This window comes from Anopheles ziemanni, chromosome 3, assembly GCF_943734765.1.
Source record: "Anopheles ziemanni chromosome 3, idAnoZiCoDA_A2_x.2, whole genome shotgun sequence".
Taxonomy (NCBI): Eukaryota; Metazoa; Arthropoda; class Insecta; order Diptera; family Culicidae; genus Anopheles; species Anopheles ziemanni.
In genome coordinates, this window is record NC_080706.1 from 57,551,865 (window position 1) to 57,563,586 (window position 11,722).

Genomic DNA, 11,722 nt, shown 5'->3' on the forward strand with positions numbered 1-11,722 from the left:
ATCACTAGTGTCCAGCGCAGCGTTGTAAAGTGTATTTTGAACGCAACTGTGGAAACGGTGGAAATTACAATTCCATAACGAGACGAGACGCCACTGCATTTTAGTATAGTTTTTGGTCAAAACCCGGAGAAAAAATTACGTTATCTGTTAATAATTTTCTGATAATAAGCAAAGATTTGGTTCAATTGCATCAATTAGTGTCAAATATGTTAATAATAGTTTACAAACACGTAAGAACTTGTTTTCGAAACAGCTGCACTCGAAATAAACGACGCGCAACGAAAGTAGAAACAAAACCTGCGACAAAACACTGCCCGAGCCACGCTCGTGCAATTCCATCCGTTTGCTCGAATCAGGCTCGGGCAAAACTGTGGAGGGGTAAATTATGTTTCGTTCATTACCCGCATACTAATAGTTTGACACTACTATAAGATAATTATTGCTCATAATTATACCAAGAATTACGAATAACTAATATTCACAACTGCCACGACATGCATTCTAACATTCTGTATTCTGGAACTAAAAACAACCTCTGTACAAGGGTACAGAATGAAGTAACTAATGACGATAGGTCATCTTCTTGGTGAATATACTCGTGCTACTGTAGTGTTTTCGTGCAGCTTGTCCAGATTGGAGTGTCGAAATTTTCGAAGTCGCGACCAGCCATTGAAGGCTAAAAATCAAAGGCACAGTCTTTTTTTTGTCATCAACACTGTGAAAAGAATTAAAAATCCACACGACTACTCTGGAGTGGTAACGGTGTGTCTTACATTTTTCAACTATTTTTATGTAATTTCTTATTGACTGTATCCATCTACTTCCTACTTAAACTTAGCGCTCACACCATGGAGTTGCCGCGAAATTCATAATCCATTTTTAAGATTAACCACTAGTCCATTCTGCTCTGATTTTTGTTATAAAGGTTCTTTTTCTTTTTGCTGAAATACGACTAGCTGTGGCTTTATATTATCTCTCTTTAAAAATAAGCCATACTCAACTTAATGATATTTGACAATGTATGTCAATAATGATTCTTCATTTGCCTCGGTTAAAAGACAGGGATCGTTGTTTTGTAAATAAATCAAAGCCATAGATTTGTTGCGTTGATTGAACAGAATTGATTATTTTGCTGCGGTACTTTTATAGATATTAAATTCTTTGCTAACATAGCTCCATTCGTAGCTAAAACCCGTGCGTAGTACATGAAGAGCTTTGAAGCTAGATTTATCAATGCAATAAAAACCCACTAAGGAGGAAACTGAATTGACAGCACTCTACCTGATGTGAATTTCATTGTCTTTCATTTTGTGCAGTACTGCAAAGATTCTTTCGATTAAAATGTACGGTAGCCTTCAGCATACATATACCCACCTGCTTTGAGAACACAAATTTAGCAACAATGAATTTAACTTGCGAATATTGTAAGTGTGTACTAGTAATGCAAAAGCAAATGCAAATTTAAGAAATCGATTAGCTAAGATTTGCTTTTTTTAAAGAACCTAACAAATAATAACCGTTATAATTTGTTTTTTCTAAACTGAAATAGTTCGTATCTTAAATGGCACCTAAGGTATTATTATTCATAAGCTCTGTACCGTCACAATTAGTCATGTACAGCTCGTAACGTGGAAGTGTGTCGTTGTGACTGTTTACTGACTCTGACCTCTTTTCTTTCATATGTTGGTAGACATTTTTTTTCAGTTATTACATTGACTTGCAATACTCATCATATATTCTCTCACATTCCCAGCATCGTGTGGGACATACGTGGCTGCAGTTGAGTTAGTAGAATAAAAGGTTTATAAATTAAATTTTTATTTTGTGAAGCGTCTAACAAATCACAACTGCAAAATATGATGTATTAACGGGCTGAATTGTTTGAATCTATCATTACACACAGATCCATCTCAGCTTGTATTGAAACTATATCATCTGTTATGCTTCACGAATCAAGCATTCATGAAAGGAAAATGCTTTAAATTATATTTGACTATGACATAATGTGTATTTGGGATAAGGCATAAGTGTCCCGTACCAAATGAAACAAATTTAATATTTTACATTGAATTGACAGTTCAATTATGTGTAAGATAAATTGTTGACACACATTTTTTTAATGCAAAAACGCGCTGAAAGTTATAATTAGAAACATTACAATAAAAAACAGTCTAAGTTTTTAACCAATCAGATATTCATCCTCGCATAGTGTCTATTTCTCGTTCTTCAGTTTAATCGGGAAGAGAAAAATCAAACCTCTAGCTAAACTACCAAATATGAAAGACCAGCAAAAAAATTAGATATGATTTGAAAATGAGCTTGATTATACACATAAACTTGATCTATTATAAGCAACAAAACTGTTGCGTAACACACGCAGAAAAGAAGTAGGAAATGAAAAACGGCTTCAAGTATCGAAGTAATGAATGTTATCAAACGGTGGATATAATACATGCAAATTGAAGAAAGCGACAAACATATTGCTTACGCTGGATATTTTATAAAGCACAATAAAGTGAAAATATGTTTCAATGTTCACAACATTAAAATACGTGTATTTGATGCAGCAACAAAGATGCGAGATGCTTTACTTAACTCCTATTGCCAGGCACTCGATACTACCGTTACCAAATCAACACATTGACAATGTCATGTCATGTTGAAAATCTTAACCGGACTATTTTGTACAGTGAAAACTTGAAAATATGTTTCTGTTAGACGATTTTCGTTTATACTTCATGCACCAGCTCGATCTGCAAAGCTAACAAAAAGACAAACATTTAAATTGCATTTTTTGTATCATTTAAAGTGTTTTTCAACATTGCAAATTATTGGTTGATGGTTTTGTAAGAAAAACATACAGCATACATTTTTTAGCAGGTTAGTGTAAATAATGGTTTTATAAATTTTATATGGATCTTTCTACTTGATTTAAGCCCTTTTATATTGTTGAATTATTAAAAACGTAAACAAATTCACCACTTTTCTATCCGTAATATCATTTATTACAGAATTTAGGCATTCCGCTCGTTCTCTTTTCTGTATGCTTGCTCTGCTAAAAAACATACAAACAATGAGCTCCTCTTAGGAACATACTTTAGGTATTTTTCCACTTCGGGCCAACGGAAATGGCAGGTAACTGATGAGACTGTCTATATTTCTTCCTTATGGAGTTTTTTTCATACTGAATAGTGTTGAAAATCATGGTTGAAGAGTACATTTTTACACTTTCACATGTTTCACTAGTTTTTAATGACGTGCAAATACAAAAATGTAGTCTTGTATGAAATAAACACGTCTGTTTAACATGTTCAAAATGCTAGATTCCGAATTTCTAGTAGTAACTTTCTTTTAAAGAATTTCTAGTAAGAGTAGTAAAATTTTCGGGTGGTCAATATGTATATTTTTTGCATTTTCGGTCATCCTTTATCAACTTTGGAAATGTGTTTTGATTAAATAAAGCATCTCATCTTTTCAGGATCATCTTCTCATCAGCATCTCAGGACCTTTTCTATCCTAATTTTACCATTAGTGTAGGTTTTAGTGTTTTCAATAGGTTGTAAAACATTGATACACCGTATACAACCTTTTAGTACGATGTGCTATGCTTGAATCCTTCCTTAAAAACAAAAGGATTATTAGCTTGATTATTGGTTAGTAAAAGCTTGGAAGGGGTTTTTATATTTTTTCAACATTCTAAGGATTGTTTAGAATCATTTTTTTCCCTTATTTATATCATCAATGATGATTCATCATTAAAATATTTTTAATTTATTTATGGGAACAGACGCTTAATACCGGCTTCGGGATTAATATCGTAGTTAAAAAAAAATAGTTATTTACAAATCTGAATTTATTGTACTTGTATTGTGTATTGTTAAGGGTTAGATTATTTGCTGAACACCGAGATTCTATACGAAGTTGTATTAACAATTAATTTTTTTTGAGGCAAACTGTTGCTGCTATTTATACAATAAACAAAGAAAAAGCAACACAATCTTAAATGCAAGCATTTCTGGAAAGCTAAAAATACTAACCTGCAGTATATGAACGTAATAGAACATCTATCATGCAATTGCCCACCTTCAAAAACAAAAGGCCATAATCATATTCAAATTTTCGTATTGTGAAGCTGTAAAATTAGAATACACCGGGTATAAAAGAACACAGATTCAAATATATTTAAACAAGCATCAAGCAAAGCAATACGTGCACACCCAACATCTCAAAAGCATTGCCTGCATTGGATTCATGGTGAACAAAGAATATGTGAACTTCTGAAAGCTAATATACTATTGTATGATAATAAACAAAGGGAATTAGATAAACGAATCCTAAGCGTTAAAAGTAACCGCTTGTAGATAAAAGCAACAAAGTTGTTCTATAATTTATAGTACGTTCCTACCCTGGAATGCATGAAACCAACTCATCAAATATATACAGTTTCACTCGTTTGGCAATAATTTTCTGATATCGGAAAAACGTAAGTAATACAATGAACCATTCAATTTCAATATAAATAATTACAATGTAAAACAATTCATACAAAAATACAGTTTTGAAGCATTTACAGGATGACGATCAATTACTAAGGAATAATATACAGTTTAAAACCGATTTTTGGATGAAAAAGTCAAAAGCTTACGGCTCGCTGTCGTTTAAGTTCAGGTTTATCAGACCTTTAAAGCAAGCGGTTGAACGCGTTTTGAAAAGATTCTCTCAATTTTATGTTCTTCTTCATCTTCGACGTTTCCGAGGATTTACTCCAGTATGACTATTTAATCCAGCTTTCTGGGCCTTCGCAAACTATCCTGGAGATGCAGGCCTCTAAGGCAGGGATCGGCACACGTTTTCCAAAAAGGGCCAGATGACTGAAGAGAAACCGAAGGCGCGGGCCGGATACTTTAAACGATGCTTTAATGTTTTCAAACCCTTTCTAATGGAGAGAGGAACTTACTAAATAGCAAAGTTACATAAAAAGTGGGAAAAGATAAAGTATTTAAAATGTTATCGAAAAACATATAACAGGAACACCTCGTTAAACAATTTTCATCTTCGTTTTTGGTAAGAAAACAAACCTGGCAAATCCGATAAAAATTGGAATTGGTTTTTTTTGTATGAAGCACTAAAATATTCTTATGGGCCGGATAAAATCATTTGGCGGGCCGGATTTGGCCCGCGGGCCGCACTTTGCCGACCCCTGCTCTAAGGGGTTAGGGGCCGGCTACTAAGGCCCGAATTATTTTTGAAAGAGTAAAAAGCTATAAATAAATTGACTATGCCACCCGAATTTCCAGCTTAAATTGCCACTGTCTGTTTCTCATGCAATTAATATATGTTCAAAAACTAGATACACAAAGGTTTTGCTATTATAGGTTTACCGTTTCGATGACCTCTACTCGAACATACCCCGGTCCAAGTCCGATGTAATTTTACCGTTTCGCTTAACTGTTTTTTTTAACCGACCAATCACAGCTCGCAACTCGGAGCTTTTTTCAAAACTGACGCACGCGATAAAAAGTGCAATAATCTTAAATTTCCCCATTCCCGGGCTGGGATGAATGAAACAGGTTTGTTCATTCAAACGGGTTAGGGGTAGTCTAACTACCTGTTCCGATTTTGTAGTAAAGAAAGCCTCAACTTTGAGGAGATCGTTTCCCCTGATCATGATCGCGATCGTTTCCCCCTCCATTTTCAAACTAGAAACATAGTTTTCTCGCTCGTACTCAGACGTGGGGTGGCAGTTTTCCAATAAAACGATTCATACTCTTCTCAGAGACGACGAGGATCGTCGGCGTTAGCCGTCCGATCAACCTTGCTCGACTATAAAAACGGAAGGATACAAAAACTGTCTACATTCGTGTCTTTTATCGTCGACGCCGATTGAGTACGCTTTCCAGCAGCTCGTCGTTTCAGAATTCCGTTGCAGTGACACACTATCTTGTGCACATAACTAGGCCGAAGTGCGCGCGTGCAAGAGTGTGGTGCTTTGAATTTCGAGTGCAAGTGTAGGGACGGCTTAACTGTATCGCTTAAGTACTTAAAGCGCTGTCGGTAATTTGTATTGATGTCAATTATTCAAGGTTTAAGTTTCACGATCATTTGTGGCAAGCAATCTTAATTACGACATTTGTTTCACTTTCGGCGAAAATTCTATTTCTCGTTCGTGAATGAGAAACGTTCATAGTGATTTGACAAGAGTGTTTTTTTTGCGCAGTGCATACGAAACCCGCTGCCAAGAAGAAGGGCCGAGTGCAAGAAAAATGTTTATCGATTCTTATCTGGTCGGATTGATGCGCCAGGAGTTTTTTGACCCATTAAACGCAAGAAAAACCCTACTCGTGTTCTGTTGTGCGCTGTCTTGTGTACTGTTCGTGCAATATTTGTTTCGGTTAGTGTGTCAAATTAAGAAGCTTCCACCAGGTCCTTGGGGCGTGCCGATATTTGGCTATTTGACATTTATCGGGCACGAAAAGCACACCCAATATATGAAACTGGCTAAAAAGTATGGATCGCTGTTTAGTGCCAAGTTGGGGGCACAGCTTACTGTTGTGATCAGCGATTACAAGATCATTCGCGAGGCTTTCAAAACTGAAGAATTCACCGGCCGGCCTCATTCTCCACTGTTGAAAACCATAGGAGGTTTTGGTAAGTATGAACAGTTGACAGCGCAGTGCTTTTGTCGTATTCAAGCGACTTGGTGTGTGCTGTTCATAATATCCTTAAAGTTGTTCTTCTCTCTTGCGAAACGAAGTTGGTCATGTCAGTCCCATTAAGGGTTTACTAGATTCGTTCCCTTTGTCTAACCGGCGTTGAAATACTGTAATTTAGTGCCGTACATAGATAGTTAACTTTGAATCGTACAAAAGTGTTGCTTTGGAATACTATTTTTGCTTTAATTTAAGTTTTGTGATTTTTGTGTGACGTGAACATGTTTTAGTCGAATCTTCACCTTGGTTTGTTCGTTTTTGTTAAATTTTTCATACGTAAAATGAAAAAAAAAAATAATAATAAAGTGATTGGAAAAATAATGACAAAACTCTCTTCACAAACCATTGCAATTACAAGTTGTACATTTAGATTACAACTAAAATACCTAACAACGCGTGCCAATAATTTATATTGGTGCAGAAGTGCTTTCGTATTTCGAGCAAATGGCCATTTTTGCTATTTGTATGACATGCCTTAAATGTCTTAGAGTATTCTGTCAAGTTGAATGTTGAATGCTCATAAGGACATGTGTATTTTTTTGTTTATGTGTATGAGTTATTAGACAAATTTTTAACGTCAGCATTAACATATCTTGTAAAAATTTAAATAGCATCTCATTTCTTCGATAAACATTGCCTCAGATAACTGACCAAATAACTACAGCCGGGTTATTTAGTTTTAAAAAGGATCTTACGTTTCAATTTTGACAATGAAGTGTAGAGGACAAGTTCAAAATGAGCTAGTCATAGGCATTTAAGGACTTTAATTTTTTTGTTTTGTTGCCAAATAAATATGTTCGATAGCTGGCAAGTGTACTGTGTGACAGATGACCCATATGGCTTGGGTTAGAAATTTGGATATTAAACCAATCAACAAGGTGAACTAGGTGTGTTATTTCTATTTAGATGTGGGATGTTCCATACAAATAATTGGATCGCAACTACAACTTGGACCGGATGTAAAACTTCACATCACCATACTAGAACAAGATAATCATTACAAGAACAGCAGTATTGCAAAATGTAGACATAGAGAAACGTTAACGTATCAAGTTTCTGAATAGTTTGACACGTGTCTGTCTCAAATACCCATAACCCATGGGATAAAAAAAAAAAACAAAAAATTTATGCTTAGTGTGCGAACCCCAAAACACCTTAAGTCATATGATACAAGCATGTGCGGCGTAGTTATACCACAGCGCTTGACGCAGTTTAACCATTGTACCGTTAAATTCTTCGAATCAACATTCTTGTCGTGGTCATATGAATGAAGGTGTTGTGAGAAATTTGAGAAAGCGTTGTACTGTTGCTAATGCTAACACTTGGCAATGATGCCACTTTTGGTACAATTCGAATGGCGGTCGTCTGGATAAAGGAACATTCTCTCCAGATAAATGAATACACACTAGATTTCAAATTTGAACTAACTAATTTTAAAATAGGATAGACATCGTTTCAGGAGTGCCGCATGGATCTAATATTGTTGTTGTTTTACTGTTGCAGGTATAATCAACAGTGAAGGACCACTGTGGAAAGATCAAAGACGGTTTTTACATGAAAAGCTGCGTAATTTCGGTATGACGGTACTCGGCAATAGAAAACATCTGATGGAAAATAGAATCATGGTACGTCCTGCAACAAGGTCTACACTTCGCCTTAGATGCTTTCCATGGACAAATCATCGGCCATGGTATGGTTGTCAGTATTGTTTATACTAAAAATTATATTATGCGTTTTGTTTTTGCTCCGTTTCTCAACTACAGACGGAAGTCACCGAACTTTTACTCACATTGAGTGCCGTAGGTAACAAGTCCACTGATCTTAGTCGATACCTGTCGGTTTCAGTGAGTAATGTAATCTGTAACATTATAATGTCGGTGAGGTTTTCGATCGATGATCCCAAGTTTAAACGTTTCAATTGGCTCATAGAAGAGGGTATGAGGCTTTTTGGTGAAATTCATACGATCGATTACATTCCTCAAATACAATATCTACCTGGTAATATTAATGCAAAGAATAAGATTGCCAAAAACCGGGAGGAGATGTTTGATTTCTACCGTGAAATCATTGAAGAACATAAACGAACATTTGACAGCAGTAATATACGGGATATTGTCGATGCATACTTGGCGGAAATCGAGAAAGCCCGTGCGGAAGGACGCGATGCCGAACTCTTCGAGGGTAAAGATCACGGTAGGTATCACTGATCTTGCATGTCAGAATGTAAAGTAAATAAAATGATACCTTCTTATTTCCGGTGTAGTTGTATGGCAAGGGTGAACCGTTTTTTTAGTAGTTAGTGGAAGCATTGCATACTAGTGATGAGTCTTACGATTCTTTTCACGGATCGACCCGGAATCGAGTCCGTCCCTAGAAGAATCGATTCCGACCCGTAGGTGCAACGAGTTCGGGTCGACCCGAACCAACGGGTCGAACTCGCATATGGGCAGCTGCACCTACCGGTCGACCCGGAGTCGTTGCACCTACGGGTCGACCCGAACTCGTTGCACCTACGGGTCGACCCGAACCAACGGGTCGAACTCGCATATGGGCAGCTGCACCTACCGGTCGACCCGGAGTCGTTGCACCTACGGGTCGACCCGAACTCGTTGCACCTACGGGTCGACCCGAACCAACGGGTCGAACTCGCATATGGGCAGCTGCACCTACCGGTCGACCCGGAGTCGTTGCACCTACGGGTCGACCCGAACTCGTTGCACCCACGGGTCGACCCGGAGTCGTTGGAATCGAGAGTACGACTCGGAGCGCTCCGGGTCGGTTACGGATCGCTCCGACCCGATAGGTTCGGGTCGACCCGCTCATCACTATTGCATACATGTTGTTAAAATAAAATGTATGTGCATTAAGATCGATTCAACCGCAGGTCTGGTCAAAGCTATTTTCTGCATCGCCATTGTTGTGACAGTTGATTTAAAACATGTTTACAAACATACTTGCTAACTCGTGGGAGATCTTCGCTAAAATCTCTGAAACGAAGTGGGTAATTAGAATTGGACATATGGCTATCACAGCCGTTCCTACAGCACGGGCCCCTGCATAGGAGCTCGTGTCAGAGTCGGTATGCCTCTGAATACGAGTAAGGGAACAAAGTGTTCGACTTAACGTAGGAGGATATACCCCGACTCGCATATAAGAAGAAGAAGAAGAAGAAGAAGAAGAAGGGTAATTAGAAATTATGGATCACAGTGTCCATTTTCTCGCAGATAGACACAGTTCTTCTGTCTGAAGTCATGGGATATGGATCCTGTTGGTCGCCATGATTGGCGAAACGCCTCAATTGCTTGCTCTGTTGATGAAACACACCAAATTTGCAGTTTCACCACACTTTCCTGGCTGCTCGTAAGGGGTAAACAAAATTCCAAGCATTTGTCAAACATTTTTCCACGGTTATTGGCTTATTACTTCGTATGCTGCGACCTCTTTTCCATTGATCTTCACGTACATAAACAAAATACTAAAAATGGAACAGCCCATTTGCGTTTTTCGTTATTCATCTGTGATGCGTAATTACTTGCTACGTTAACACTTGTTGTAACCGCTAACCGCTAAACGCTATTTGCTATTACAACTATTAAATTTGGCTTCTCATACTAAGAATAAAACTCCTTTCTTTTTTGTACAAAGTCAGTAGGTCAGCTTCGTTACACAATGATTGAAAGTGGTAGCTACATTCATCAACCTAATTGCTTACATTTAGCTATGTCTGCCAAGTCTCAAAGCTTTAAGATTATTGAAAGCTTTGTAATTAATGCTGCTTTTTTCATAGACATGTTTGATAGACACCGAAACAGGAAATTTATTTACGTTGTTGGTACTATAATTTAACATATGGAACTCGAATTACGCGGTACATGCTGCTCTTTTTATCGTAGACTAATTTTGCTACACGGCTTTATTTTACAATACTTTTTCGAACTCGTTTGGGGGTAGTTGAGTTTATTCAGTTAGAAAAATCGTAGCCACTAACCTATATAAAAAACGGTATTACTCTAATTTTATTGTATTTTTCTCACTTAGAGATCCAAATGATGCAAGTGATAGCTGACCTGTTTTCAGCCGGAATGGAAACGATAAAGACGACGCTGCTATGGCTGAACGTGTTCATGCTGCGGCACCCGGATGCAATGAGACGTGTACAGGACGAGCTAGACCAGGTGGTCGGGCGTAATCGACTTCCAAAGATCGAGGACGTACCATATTTACCGATCACCGAGACTACCATTCTGGAGGTGATGAGAATTTCCAGCATTGTGCCACTTGCCACGACGCATTCGCCGAAGAGGTAAGCGACCCATACCCATAGGTTAACAAAGCTGTACTACTTGTATTTGCTGCGATCCTGGTAGCATTGGTAATTACGGCTGTACACGTAAAAGTGTTTCTTGCAGTAAAAATCATATGACTATCCCTATACTTTTCCAAAGTATATCCAATGATCAATTTGAACCATCGCACCGCTTACATAGGCGTAACGCAGCGTTATTTTAATAAATGGCATTGTAAAGTTTAGTAAAAATTAAACCGCTTCAAGCACATTTCGCACACACATAAGCACATTCATATGAAACAGAGTTTGTAATGAATATACTTATGCATTCCCGTGCCTATTTATATCAGGTCAAAAAAATGTGGGCATAAGAGTTTTTGGCTGTTTTTGGGCAGAGTTGATGATAAAAACTTCTAGTACACTACCTCAGTTTTTTACAAACTTTTGCTACCTGTAACTGGATTCATTTGGTTGAGCCATAAGCACTAGCCATAGCCACTTATTATAATAGTAGTTTTACGTTAATATTTTTCTTCACAGTGATATTGTTATTAATGGTTATACCATTCCTGCCGGCTCGTACGTTGTACCTCTCATAAACAGTGTTCATATGGATCCAAACCTTTGGGACAGACCAGAGATGTTCAATCCCAGTCGTTTCATAGACGCAGAAGGAAAAGTGCAAAAGCCGGACTACTTCATACCTTTTGGTGTAGGTCGTCGG

At 37.5% G+C, this 11,722-nt stretch overlaps 1 protein-coding gene across 1 annotated transcript; it reads left to right on the plus strand.

Moving 5' to 3' along the window:
- Positions 1–6,263: 6,263 nt before the first annotated feature.
- On the plus strand, positions 6,264–11,017 carry LOC131288130 (cytochrome P450 18a1). The gene is made up of 4 exons (XM_058317242.1): positions 6,264–6,648; positions 8,214–8,335; positions 8,474–8,903; positions 10,749–11,017. Exons 1-4 carry the CDS (start codon positions 6,264–6,266, stop codon positions 11,015–11,017), a joined length of 1,206 nt encoding a protein of 401 aa, XP_058173225.1.
- Positions 11,018–11,722: the final 705 nt, after the last annotated feature.

Bases quoted from the DNA above. Each gene is read 5' to 3' on its own strand.
- LOC131288130 (XM_058317242.1), top strand. From the start codon at position 6,264: ATGTTTATCGATTCTTATCTGGTCGGATTGATGCGCCAGGAGTTTTTT. The intron at 6,649-8,213 runs GTAAGTATGAAC...TTACTGTTGCAG, and splicing joins GAAAACCATAGGAGGTTTTG to GTATAATCAACAGTGAAGGA. The intron at 8,336-8,473 runs GTACGTCCTGCA...TCTCAACTACAG, and splicing joins TGATGGAAAATAGAATCATG to ACGGAAGTCACCGAACTTTT.